The following is a 15,445-nucleotide window of genomic DNA, read 5'->3' on the forward strand; positions in this document are numbered from 1 at the left end:
ACTCATAAGTCGAAATACATCAAAATAAAGTCTAGCATACGCAAAACTTATTTCTAACCTATGAGTAACGTGCTTTGAACATATACGCAACTTTAATCGACTAATTTCCAACGAATATTGACGTATGTGAACGTATTTGACGTGTTCCGGATGACCACAGAACTTACTGAACCTGTTTCTAACTTACTCTGACTGACTGACTGAGTTTGGTTTTACGCTACTTTTAGCAATATTCCAGCAACTTCACGGCGGGGGACACCAGAAATGGGCTTTACACATTGTACCCATGTTGGGATTCGAACCCGGGTCTTCGGCGTGACGAGCGAACGCTTTAATTCTAACGTACAGCTACCATATGACTGACTGACTGACTGACTGAGTTTAGTTTTACGCCGCTTTTAGCAATATTCCAGCAATATCACGGCGGTCTACCATATGATGGCGTATCGGCAGCGTTCAGGGCAATTGGTAGGTAAACATGGGGTTCACAGGAGGAAACTTTCAAGACTCCTCAAGACTCCTCAAGAGGTTCTTCCTCATCACTCTCCTCGTCCATCAGCTCAGTGAGGATGGTGTTGATGCCTGACCGAGCCTTCCGGAATTTGTCCTTGCACATGCTGACCAGGCTGTCACGCACGTAGTTGGCGAAAGCTATGGTGACTGTGATGGGTTGAGGCTGTGTGAGTCTTTTGATGAGCTCCCCAGAATCGTGCACCCTCTTCTGGAGTGACTGTAGCAACTGGTCATTGTCCTGGCTATGCTTGCCCAAGTGCTGTGAACATGAGGAAGGGACAGTGGACGGCATGCTGTGGTCAACAACAACCATGTCTGCATGGGTAGCCTCGAGGTCCCCCCCCCGCTGTGTGCCACAATTCATGTTTGTCACAACCTGACCCATACCCTGAACAACGCCCTGGAAGTGGTGGAAACATACAGGCTCCTGTAAAGGAATGCTCTCGACTTCTTATAACTCATGTTTCCAAACAATAAGGACTATATGTAATCCTGATGCTAACACACAAGTGAAAAAACATTTGAAATCTATCATTTGACAATATTTCTTTCATTTGGCATAATTGGAACTCTTTCCTGCCATGATGGCTTCAGAAATTGGGTAATCTAATCTAAACTTCCTGGAAACATCATGCAATAATTCATTGAGCAGCTGCGCATTGCCTTACAGACAGTGGTTCCTGCCAGGGGATCTCATTAGCAAGAATCTAGATAACAAGTATATCTGTTTGGTTTATCGCATGATAAATACCAACTGTTTGGTTTCAGTGTGTGACTTCAGTTTTACGCCGCTTTTAACAATATTCCAGCTATATATTCACACATTGTACCCATGTGGGGAATCGAACCCGGGTCTTCGGCGTGACGAGCAAACGCTTTAACCACTAGGCTACCCCACCGCCCTGTTTGGTTTCAGAGAAAGGAACCTTTGACAGACCCTGGCTTTAGGTTTGTACACTCAGCATGATTCCAGCAATAGACAACGGCTGCCTGTAAGTAATCAAGCTGGATCAGACAATCCAATGATTAACATGATCAACAATCCACACCATCAGGGTATGACAACATATTATCAACCAAGGGTACTGACATGTGTTACATCTTCAGCAACCCATGCTTGCCACAAAAGGCGACTTTGCTTGTCGTAAAAGGCGACTAACGGGATCGGGTGGTCAGGCTCGCTGACTTGGTTGACACGTCATCGGTTCCCAATTGCACAGATCGTTGCTCATGCTGTTGATCACTGGATTGTCTGGTCCAGACTCAATTATTTACAGACCGCCGCCATATAGCTTGAATATTGCTGAGTGTGGCGTAAAACTAAACTCACTCACTCACTCACATGTGTTACATCTAGGTTTACACTGTAAAGTACAGATTCTAGTAATTTTGTTGGGTTGCACCCTTTTCAGGATTCGAACACACACTCGAGTCAGGTACCTAATCGCCAGCACACAATGTCAACCCTCTCAGCCACTGCAGCTTCCACAAGTGTAAATTTCAGAAGGCTACACAAAGTATGTGATCTAGACTACCAGTTGTCCAGCTTCCATTTTTAGTGGAACCCGAGGTGGCTGGGTCGGTTAGATCTCACAGCGATTTAACCCACTCAGCCACAAAAAATGAGTGGGTGAGATCACAGACATTGGAGCACCTTTAGAATACAGCACCACAACTTCTCATGAGGACGCTCTCAGCCGTAGGTCACGTTTCATTAAGACAAGCAACCAGTTTGTGAGAACCCGTCGGACGCGAACCTGCGACCTTCGGATTGTTAGCTCGACAGCTAACCGACTGAGCTACGTCCACACTGTTGCACAATGTGCAAATTTATCGAGTCATTCCTGTGACGTCACGGAAATGAACGGAAAGAGTCGAATAGGTCACGGACAATTACGAATGCTACGGGTAGACTTGGTGTCTCGTGATTTTATTCTGGACAATTGCCGAATGGATCCGATGCCATTTGGCACACTCGCCCCATTCCGTAATCTACAAATTAACGTGTTGCATGCGTGGTATGAGCCGATATGCCTCATACTGAAAAGGGTTGTTGACGCCAGGCGCCAGACGATTTCACGGTGCATGCATAAATGACGCTTTTATATAAATCGGTGATTTTGTGACAGAAAAGTGATGTAGGGAACACTGTAAGGATAATGTGGATCGCACTAAGGAACGAGGGAGACATGAGCTGTGTAGTGACGGCACGAGGGTGAGTTAGCCTTCGAATCATTACTTTACAAAATTTTTTGTTGCGGTGAAAGAGGCTTGAGTGCAAATTCCAGGCCAATTTCCATTAGCCCAAAATTTGTACATTAACCCATTTCATAATGTACTTTCGACGCTTTTGGTTTCCGCTTTTGTGTGTGAAAAAAGTATTAAAATGCAAAAAGGAAAAACAACAAATGGTACTCACGTATTACACCGGACATGTACCTACTATATTGGATTAGGTCCCTAACCCTAAACCCTAAACCCTCAGCCCTAACCCTAACCCCTTGAAATAATCGTAATAAATAGAATGCATTGACCGAACCACCGGACATGTACCTACTATATTGCATTAGGTCCCCAACCCCAACCCTAAACCCTAAACCCTAGCCCTAGCCCCAGCCCTAACCCTAACCCTAATCCCTTGAATTAATCCTAATAAATAGAATGCGTTGACCGAACCGGCACAAACACGATGACGTGTAATGCATTATTACTGCTTCGAAAAATAAAATACTAATAAAACACTTTTCTATGTAATGGTGCAAATTACTGAATGACAAAACTATATATGTAAATTTAAAAAATTACAAAATACAAAATACACAAAACATAACACCTCAGCAGCCCGTAATACAAATAAATATGAGCGTATTAGTGAAAAAAGAAAAATATTTCAAACTGGTGCTTGCAAAATATTGCGCATCCGCCGGTATACAACTACTGGAAACTCTCAACATCGTTGGGCTTATGCAATGACATAGCTCGTAGAGATGAAACATCAGTGAGCGGAGCTTATACGCACTCGCTGAACCAGACAACAGTGTTGCCATGCAGGGGTCATAGGGCATTGTTTCGAGAACGTGCTTTCGAACAAAATCACATTACATTACGTAAAAGGGTATTATGACATATTTTTAAAGTTTGTGGTGCTGTATTCTAAAGGTAGGCCCAGACATTATGTGTTGGGTTAGCCCCTGGGAACACAGCTCACCTGCAAGTCTTCTAGAACCATGTCGCAGATGTTGCTGATCAACGTCCACTTCTCACGTGCTACTGTGTCATCACTCTTACAGCCTTCCTTGCTCAACTTGGACAGACTGACGGTTCTGCAGAAACAGGAGCCATGTGTCAACAAGGTGGATAAGAACAGTGGTTAAAAGACTGGTCAGATGAATGATCTTTGCTCATCAAATATATTATGTAATGAGTTTCCACATGGAATATGATGGCAGACAAATGAGCAAGTAGCTAAAATGAATATGTCAAGAAGTATATCAACAAGAAGACAAAGTCATCAATATCCCCCGCAATGGCAAACTACTCTTCATGAATATGTCTACAATTATGGTTATGTCAAATATTTTGGTGTGTATGGTAAAGTGGAAGAGAGTATTGAAAGGTTTTGAAGTTCTGCACCAGAAAGGAGCACTACCACCAAAATCAGTTGAAGCCAAACTTGGAAACACAAAAAATATTTTATTCAGAAATCCAAAACTACCAAAAGGCACCATTTCACCACCAGACCTATCTATGTACCAAGTTTGGTGAAGAAATCAAAGTCAAACTTGTTGCCATAGAAACGCCAAAAAATATTATAATCAGAAATCCTAAACTACCAAAAGGCACCAGTTCATCACCAGATCTATCTATGTAATAAGTTTGGTAAAGAAATATTGAAAGGTTTTTAAGTTCTCCTCCAGAAAAGAGCACCAACAAAAAATTCAGTCAAAGTCAAACTTGTTGCCATGGAAACGCAAAAAATATTTTATTTACAAATCCAAAACTACCAAAAGGCACCAGTTCACCACCAGAACTATCTATGTGAGTAGTTTGGTAAAGAAATATTGAACGGTTTTAAAGTTCTGCTCCAGAAAAGAGCACCAACACCAATTTCAGTCAAAGTCAAACTTGTTGCCATAGAAACGACAAAAAATATTATAATCAGAAATCCAAAACTACCAAAAGGCACCAGTTTATTACCAGACCTATCTATGTGCCAATTTTGGTGAACGGTTTAAAATTTCTGCTCTGGAAAAGACAAATGTGCACGGATGTACGGACGGATGGATGGACGGAGTGCATTTTAATACCCCCCGCAAAACACGTTGTGGAGGATAATTAAAGTTTTATGGAATTCAGCTGAAAGGATGAGTGAGAGAGTTTAGTTTTACGCCACACTCAGCAATATTCCAGCTATATGGTGGTGGTCTATAAATAGTTGAGTCTGGACCAGGCAACCCAGTGATCAACAGCATGACCATCGATCTACGCAATTGGGATACAATGACATGTGTCAACCAAGTCAGCAAGCCTGGCCACCGATCCCGTTAGTCGCCTCTTACGACAAGCATGGGTTGCTGAAGATCAAGGTGGATAGGTATGGTGGATACGGCAAGTAGCTAAAATGAACATGTCAAGATGTATCTCAATTAGTTTTATGGAATTCAGTGGAAAGGAAGAGAAATGGTTTAATTGTAACAGATGTACATTGGAATATTGGACTATTGGACTTGAAAAAGAATTTTAATGGAATTAAGATTTTTCCAGAAATGCATTGGTATTCAGAGGAATTGTTCCAGAATTGTAATTTACAGGGTGAGGAATGAGTGAGTATGGTTTTACACCGTTTTTAGCAATATTCCAGCAATATCACAGCTGGGGACACCAAAAATGAGCTTCACACTCTGTACCAATGTGGAGAATCGAACCCGGATGAGCGAAAACTTTAACCACTAGGTTACCCCACCTCCCTGTAATTTACAGGGTGAGAAAGAAATGCTACATGTGCAAGTGAAAATGACCATCTAAATAAAGTTGAGATCAATAAATTCTTTTAAGAAAATAGGAATTATTCAATTGCATGGAACATTGTTTTATCAGGTATCAATTTTTTTGTACATCACTAAACAGATGCATGAGACACAAAATAACAATTAATTCAACACATAAAGAAACCACTTTTTATCGACATAAGATGCCACCATCCCACAGATGATGGAAGTGTGGTGGCCATTATATCCCAGACAGTTAATAACGTTTCACAAGATGCTAAAAGAATAGTTTGGCAATTTAAGAAACGTTCATAACATCTGTGAAGGGCACCAAGAACTGAATTGATTCAGCTTAAGTCATTGAGGACAGCCAGTGACCTCTGACCTTGCCAGGCAACGTTGGGACCACCTTTTCTCAGTCCACAAACCAGATTTTCAAACAGTGTGTCTGAAAGCACCAAACAGCCCTTGAAGATGACACGCCAAAGTCACGTCAATAGAAAAGTTAGTTTGCATGCAGTGTGCATTAAGCCACAAACAGGCTCCAATCTCCCCACACCAAAATCAATGTGTCTTTCGATCAGGCTGCTCAAATTTTCATCTGGGGTTTAAATAGTGGACAAAGAAAGGCGAATTTTGTAAGGATGAGTTTGATTTGTGGTAGCCAACTTGGTTTAAGTAACGAGTACACGCAACACTTAAGAACCTGTGATCATACAGTTTGTAACCATTTCTGTCTGTCTCTGGTCAGATCAATGGAAGTGAGCCAGATTTGATTGAATTTGATTCTTTCATTAAGTTGCTAGCTCAGAGTGTAATAAACAGATGCTGAGAGACAGATCTTAACCCTTTCTGATAAGGCAGATATCACAGTGTTAGTTTCATCAAATCAGTTTTTTCTTTATTAACAAGCATTTTGTGATGTCAATTTGGCTTTCAAGGCCTGGGAAGCTTTCTTCATGAAATAAAACCAGGATATCACCTTACGGTATGTATAACATATCAGGGTGTGGAGATCAAAAGGGTTAATGTCTAATAATATTGACAAAGAAAGATAGACCTTATAACCATAACAACAGATAATATTGATCACTTAGATAAGCTGGTTAAAGAGATGTTTGATATTCATGTACAAAACTGTTTAGTGTAAAAGCAACCTAAATCCCAGACACGATGGTACACAGGAAGTGCAAGTCAGACATATTGGGTCTGGTTTCTCACCTGCTATAGAGAGACACCTCCCACAAAAGCACAATATTCTTCTGACTCACCTGATACACTGACAGAGCTCTTCCAGGAGAACAATGTTCTGATTCTCACCTGTTTCTATTTTGAGTGACATAATGAGACAACTCTCCCAGGAGAACAATGTTCTGTATTCTCACCTGTTTCTATTTTGAGTGACATAATGAGACAACTCTCCCAGGAGTACAATGTTCTGTATTCTCACCTGTTTCTATTTTGAGTGACATAATGAGACAACTCTCCCAGGAGAACAATGTTCTGTATTCTCACCTGTTTCTATTTTGAGTGACATAATGAGACAACTCTTCCAGGAGTACAATGTTCTGTATTCTCACCTGTTTCTATTTTGAGTGACATAATGAGACAACTCTTCCAGGAGTACAATGTTCTGTATTCTCACCTGTTTCTATTTTGAGTGACATAATGAGACAACTCTTCCAGGAGAACAATGTTCTGTATTCTCACCTGTTTCTATTTTGAGTGACATAATGAGACAACTCTTCCAGGAGAACAATGTTCTGTATTCTCACCTGTTTCTATTTTGAGTGACATAATGAGACAACTCTCCCAGGAGAACAATGTTCTGTATTCTCACCTGTTTCTATTTTGAGTGACATAATGAGACAACTCTCCCAGGAGTACAATGTTCTGTATTCTCACCTGTTTCTATTTTGAGTGACATAATGAGACAACTCTCCCAGGAGAACAATGTTCTGTATTCTCACCTGTTTCTATTTTGAGTGACATAATGAGACAACTCTTCCAGGAGTACAATGTTCTGTATTCTCACCTGTTTCTATTTTGAGTGACATAATGAGACAACTCTTCCAGGAGTACAATGTTCTGTATTCTCACCTGTTTCTATTTTGAGTGACATAATGAGACAACTCTTCCAGGAGAACAATGTTCTGTATTCTCACCTGTTTCTATTTTGAGTGACATAATGAGACAACTCTTCCAGGAGAACAATGTTCTGTATTCTCACCTGTTTCTATTTTGAGTGACATAATGAGACAACTCCTTCCAGGAGAACAATGTTCTGTATTCTCACCTGTTTCTATTTTGAGTGACATAATGAGACAACTCTTCCAGGAGTACAATGTTCTGTATTCTCACCTGTTTCTATTTTGAGTGACATAATGAGACAACTCTTCCAGGAGTACAATGTTCTGTATTCTCACCTGTTTCTATTTTGAGTGACATAATGAGACAACTCTTCCAGGAGAACAATGTTCTGTATTCTCACCTGTTTCTATTTTGAGTGACATAATGAGACAACTCTTCCAGGAGAACATTGTTCTTCTTTTCTAATGACCGTTGTGTGTCCTCCAACTGAAAACAATTTGAGTGAGTGAGTGAGACTGAGTATGGTTTTATGCTGCTTTTAGCCATTTTACAGCAATATCACGGCTGGGGACACCAGAAATAGGCTTCACACATTGTACCCATGTGGGGAATCGAACCCGGGTCTTGGGTCTGATGAGCAAATGCTTTAACCTCTAGGCTACCCCACCACCCCTGAAACAATGTGGACACAATCGATATTTGTTCCACAAAAAGACAGAAATCCTTGTCTTCTATACCTACCTTTCGGAAACATAAATTGGGAAGTAAGCTGGGTTGTATAATTCTTGATATTACAAGAGGACAGCAACAGTCACACATTTCATACATGTGGGAAATTCCCGGTATAGACTTTATATGTGGATGCTTTCAGCTACAAGCTTCACAAATGCCAATTATGGCAGATAAAATTTCCTTGACATGCGTACGGCAAGAATGATTTCAATAATGAATCTTTCAACAAAATTCAAACATTAAGTTTTTCTTGGTAATGCCTGTCTCAATTCCGACAACAAAATCTGTGTTGTTTCAACATAGTCAGGTCCATATTTAGCCTTTCATACCTGTGGAATCATCTCACCTGACTCGGGTGTTTAAAAGAAAAAAATGTGAGTCAATATACCAAATACAGGAAGGGCTTTGGCATTACATTCCAGCCACATCACAAGCATACACACCAAAGTCAAAGTGGCCTGTGCTTCACACATTGTACCAACAGGGGCCGTGGGGTAGCCTAATGGTTTAAGTGTTGGCTCGACACGCCGAAGACCCGGGTTCGCATCTCCACATGGGTACAATGTGTGAAGCCCATTTCTGGTGTCCCCCGCCGTGATGTTGCTGGAATATTGCTAAAAGCGGCGTAAAACCAAACTCAGTCAGTCAGTCAGACATTGTACCAACAAGAGAATCAAACCTGGAACTTAATCATCAGGCTATCCAATGGCAATTCAGGACTTCTAATGCTTTTGAGTTGGAAACAGAAAATCACAACTTAGTACAATGTGCATACTCTCACACAGAGCAGAGTTTGGGGAAACTCATCAAAATACAAAATATCACACACACTGGTCAAAACATCTAGGGATTGCGAAATGTTTCAAACATCATACACATTTAAAGAAACTCTTCACTGCTGATAAATATTAAAAACTCCCTACAGCCACATCCCACAGATTTCCCCAAACCCATATCCTACAGTCCCCCTACAGCCACATCCCACAGATCTCACCAAACCCACTTCCCACAGTCCCCCACATCCCACAGATCTCCCCAAACCGACTTCCCACAGTCTCCCTACAGCCACATCCCACAGATCTCACCAAACCCACTTCCCACAGTCCCACAGATCTCCCCAAACCCTCTTCCCACAGTCTCCCTACAGCCACATCCCACAGATCTCCCCAAACCCACTTCCTACAGTCCCCCTACAGCCACATCCCACAGATCTCCCCAAACCCACTTCCCACAGTCCCCCACATCCCACAGATCTCCCCAAACCCTCTTTCCACAGTCCCCCAACAGCCACATCCCACAGATCTCCCCAAAACCTCTTCTTCCCACAGTCCCCTACAGCCACATCCCACAGATCTCCCCAAACCCACTTCCCACAGTCCCCCACATCCCACAGATCTCCCCAAACCCTCTTCCCACAGTACCCCACAGCCACATCCCATAGATCTCCCCAAACCCACTCCCACAGTCCCCCACATCCCACAGATCTCCCCAAACCCACTTCCCAAAGTCTCCCTACAGCCACATCCCACAGATCTCCCCAAACCCACTTCCCACAGTCCCCCTACAGCCACATCCCACAGATCTCCCCAAACCCACTTCCCACAGTCCCCCACATCCCACAGATCTCCCCAAACCCTCTTCCCACAGTCCCCCCACAGCCACATCCCATAGATCTCACCAAACACATTTCCCACAGTCTCCCTACAGCCACATCTCATAGATCTCCCCAAACCCTCTTCCCACAGTCCCCCTACAGCCACATCCCACAGTCTCCCTACAGCCACATCCCACAGATCTCCCCAAACCCACATCCCACAGCCTCCCTACAGCCACATCCCACAGATCTCCAAAAACCCACTTCCCAGTCCCCCTACACACCCACTCCCCAAGACCCCTACATATACACCCCACAGACCCTATACACCCACTCCCTAAAACCCTGACACATACTCCCCACAGACCCTACACGCCCACTCCCCAAGATTCCTACACATACTCCCCACAGACCCTATACACCCACTCCCCAAGACTCCTTACACATACTCCCCACAGACCCTATACACCCACTCCCCAAGACTCCTACACATACTCCCCACAGACCCTATACACCCACTCCCCAAGATTCCTACACATACTCCCCACAGACCCTATATACCCCTCCCCAAGACTCCTACACATACTCCCCACAGACCCTATACACCCACTCCCCAAGACCTCTGACACACTCCCCCACAGACCCTATACACCTACTCCCCAAGACTCCTACACATACTCCCCACAGACCCTATACACCCACCCCAAAACTCCTACACATACTCCCCTACAGACTCCTATACACCCACCCCCAAGATTCCTACACATACTCCCCACAGACTCTATATACCCTCCCCAAGACTCCTACACATACTCCCCACAGACCCTATATATACCCTCCCCAAGACTCCTACACATACTCCCCACAGACCCTATACACCCACTCCCCCAAGACTCCTAGCACATACTCCCCACAGACCCTATACACCCACTCCCCAAGACTCCTACACATACTCCCCACAGACCCTATATACCCTCCCCAAGACCCTGACACATACCCCACAGACCCTATACACCTACTTCCCCAAGACTCCTACTTAAGACTCCCAACAGACACTATACACCCGATCCCCAAGACTCCTACACATACTCCCCACAGACCCTGTACACCGACTCCCCAAGACCCTGACACATACTCCCCACAGACGCTATACACCCGCTCCCCAAGACTCCTACACATACTCCCCACAGACCCTATACACCCGCTCCCAAAGACTCCTACACATACTCCCCACAGATCCTATACACCCACTCCCCAAGATTCCTACACATACTCCCCACAGACCCTATATACCCTCCCCAAGACTCCTACACATACTCCCCACAGACCCTATATACCCCCCTCCCCAAGATTCCTACACATACTCCCCACAGACCCTGTACACACCCACTCCCCAAGACCCTGGACACATACTCCCCACAGACCCTATACACCCGCCTCCCTCAAGACTCCTACACATACTCCCCCACAGACCCTGTACACCTGCTCCCCAAGACTCCTACACATACTCCCCCACAGACCCTATACACCTACACTCCTCAAGATTCCTACACAAACTCCCCACAGACCCTATATACCCCCTCCCCAAGACTCCTACACATACTCCCCACAGACCCTATATACTTCTCCCCAAGACTCCTAACACATACTCCCCACAGACCCTATACACCCATCCCCAAGACTCCTACACATACTCCCCACAGACCCTATGTACACCCCCTCCCCAAGACTCCTACACATACTCCCCACAGACCCTATACACCCCTCCCTCAAGATTCCTACACATACTCCCACAGACCCTATATACCGATCCTCCCCAAGACTCTACACATACTCCCCACAGACCCTATACACCCATCCCCAAGACTCCTACACATACTCCCCACAGACCCTATGTACACCCACTCCCCAAGACCCTGACACATACTCCCCACAGACCCTATACACCCACTCCCCAAGACTCTACACATACTCCCCCACAGATCCTATACACCCACTCCCCAAGACTCCTACACATACTTCCCCACAGACCCCTGTACACCCAACTCCTCAAGACTCCTACACATACTTCCCCCACAGACCCTGTACACCCACTCCCTAAGACCCTGACACATACTCCCCACAGACCCTATACACCCAATCCCCAAGACTCCTAAGCACATACCTCCCACAGACCCTATACACCCACTCCTCAAGACTCCTACACATACTCCCCACAGACCCTATACATCCTCTCCCCAAGATTCCTACACATACTCCCCCACAGACCCTATATACCCACTCCCCAAGACTCCTACACATACTCCCCACAGACCCTATACACCCCCTCCCCAAGATTCCTACACATACTCCCCACAGACCCTATACACCCAATCCCCAAGATTCTACACATACTCCCCACAGACCCTATACACCCCACTTCTTCATGATTCCTACACATACTCCCCACAGACCCTGTACACTGCCTCCCCACAGACCCTATACACCCCTCCCCAAGACTCCTACACATACTCCCCACAGACCCTATTCACCGCCTCCCCAAGATTCCTACACATACTCCCCACAGACCCTATACACCCACTCCCATGAATCCTACACATACTTCTCCACAGACCCTGTACACTGCCTCCCCACAGACCCTATACACCCACTCAAGACTTCTTACACATACCCCACAGACCCTATACACCTACTCCCCAAGATTCCTACACATACTCCCCACAGACCCTATACACCCACTCCCCCAAGACTTCTACACATACTCCCCACAGACCCTATACACATACTCCCCAAGACTCCTACACATGCCTCCCCACAGATCCTATACACCCACTCCCCAAGATTCCTACACATACTCCCCACAGACCCTATATACCCTCCCCAAGACTCCTCACACATACTCCCCACAGACCCTATACACCCACTCCTCTCAAGACCCTGACACACTCCCTCACAGACCCTATACACCCAGCCCCAAGACTCCTACACATACTTCCCCACAGACCCTATACACCTACTCCCCCAAAACTCCTACACATACTCCCCCACAGACCCTATACACCTACTCCCCAGGACTCTACACATACTCCCCACAGACCCTATACACCCACTCCCCAAGATTCCTACACATACTCCCCACAGACCCTATATACCCTCTCCCAAGACTCCTACACATACTCCCTACAGACCCTATATACCCTCTCCCCAAGACTCCTTTACACATACTCCCCACAGACCCTATACACCCACACCCTCAAGACTCCTACACATACTTCCCCACAGACCCTATACACCCACTCCTCAAGACTCCTACACATACTCCCACAGACCCTATATACCCTCCCCAAGACCCTGGACACATACTCCCACAGACCCTATACACCCACTCCCAAGACTCCTACTTAAGACTCCCAACAGACACTATACACCCATCCCCAAGACTCCTACACATACTCCCCACACAGACCCTGTACACCTAATCCCCAAGACCCTGACACATACCCCCACAGACGCTTATACACCCGCTTCCCCAAGACTCCTACACATACTCCCCACAGACCCTATACACCCGCCTCCCCAAAGACTCCTACAAATACTCCCCACAGATCCTATACACCCACTCCCCAAGATTCCTACACATACTCCTCACAGACCCTATATACCCTCCCCAAGACTCCTACACATACTCCCCACAGACCCTATATACCCTCCCAAGATTCCTACACATACTTCCCCACAGACCCTGTACACCCACTCCCCAAGACCCTGACACACACTCCCCACAGACCCTATACACACCCGCCTCCCCAAGACTCCTACACATACTCCCCACAGACCCTATACACCCACTCCCCAAAACTCCTACACATACTCCCCACAGACCCTATACACCGACTCCCCAAGACTCCTACACACACTCCCCCACAGACCCTATATACCCTCCCCAAGACTCCTACACATACTTCCCCACAGATCCTATACACCCGCTTCCCAAGACTCCTACACATACTCCCCACAGACCCTGTACACCCGCTTCCCCCAAGACTCCTACACATACTCCCCACAGACCCTATACACCACTCCCCAAGATTCCTACACAAACTCCCCACAGACCCTATATACCTCCTCCCTAAGACTCCTACACATACTCCCCACAGACCCTATACACCCGATCCCCAAGACTCCTACACATACTTCCCCACAGACCCTGTACACCCTCGCTCCCCAAGACTCCTACACATACTCCCCACAGACCCTATACACCCACTCCCCAAGATTCCTACACAAACTCCCACAGACCCTATATACCCCTCCCCCCAAGACTCCTACACATACCCCCCCACAGATCCTATACACCGCCTTCCCAAGACTCCTACACATACTCCCCACAGACCCTGTACACCCGCTTCCCAAGACTCCACACATACTCCCCACAGACCCTATACACCCACTCCCCAAGATTCCCACACAAACTCCCCACAGACCCTATATACCCTCCCCAAGACTCCTACACATACCCCCACAGACCCTATATACTCCTCTCCCCAAGACTCCTACACATACTCCCCACAGACCCTATACACCATCCCCAAGACTCCTACACACATACTCCCACAGACCCTGTACACCCGCCTTCCCCAAGACTCCTACACATACTTCCCCCACAGACCCTATACACCCACTTCCCCAAGATTCCTACACAAACTCCCCACAGACCCTATATACTTCCCTCCCCAAGACTCCTACACATACTTCCCCACAGACCCTATACACTGGATCCCCAAGACTCCTACACATATTCCCACAGACCCTGTACACCCACTCCCAAGACCCTGACATACACTTACTCCCAGACCCTCTACACCCACTCCCCAAGACTCTTACACATACTCCCCACAGACCCTATACACCCACTTCCCAAGACTCCTACACATACTTCCCCACAGATCCTATACACCCAATCCCCAAGACTCCTACACATACTTCCCACAGACCCTGTACACCCACTCTTCAAGACCCTGACACATACTCCCCACAGACCCTATACACCCAATCCCCAAGACTCCTACACATACTCCCCACAGACCCTATACACCCACTAATTTCAAGACTCCTACACATACTCCCCACAGACCCTATACATCCCTCCCCAAGATTCCTACACATACTCCCTACAGACCCTATATACCCACTCCCTAAGACTCCTACACATACTTCCCCACAGACCCCTATACACCCTCCCCAAGATTCCTACACATACTCCCCCACAGACCCTATACACCCAATCCCCAAGATTCCTACACATACTCCCCACAGACCCTATACACCCACTCTTTCATGATTCCTACACATATTCCCCCACAGACCCTGTACACTGCCTCCCCACAGACCCTATACACCCCTCCCCAAGACTCCTACACATACTCCCCACAGACCCCTATTCACCGGCCTCCCCAAGATTCCTACACATACTCCCCACAGACCCTATACACCCACTCCCCATGAATCCTACACATACTCTCCACAG

General features: G+C 45.9%; 1 protein-coding gene across 1 annotated transcript in view; it reads right to left on the reverse strand.

Annotated features, from left to right (window-relative positions):
- Positions 1-511: 511 nt before the first annotated feature.
- The window catches only part of LOC124284349, a 50,353-nt gene continuing 35,419 nt past the window's right edge, over positions 512-15,445 (reverse strand). The window contains exons 5-7 of the mRNA XM_046720436.1: positions 7,993-8,078; positions 3,722-3,836; positions 512-913 (exon numbers count right to left, since the gene is read on the reverse strand). Of these exons, the coding sequence (XP_046576392.1) occupies positions 512-913; positions 3,722-3,836; positions 7,993-8,078 (603 nt within the window). The remainder of the gene's footprint in view (positions 914-3,721; positions 3,837-7,992; positions 8,079-15,445) is intronic.

The sequence above is a fragment of the Haliotis rubra genome, unplaced genomic scaffold (assembly GCF_003918875.1).
Source record: "Haliotis rubra isolate DU_JTF1 unplaced genomic scaffold, ASM391887v1 Scf334, whole genome shotgun sequence".
Lineage (NCBI taxonomy): Eukaryota > Metazoa > Mollusca > Gastropoda > Lepetellida > Haliotidae > Haliotis > Haliotis rubra.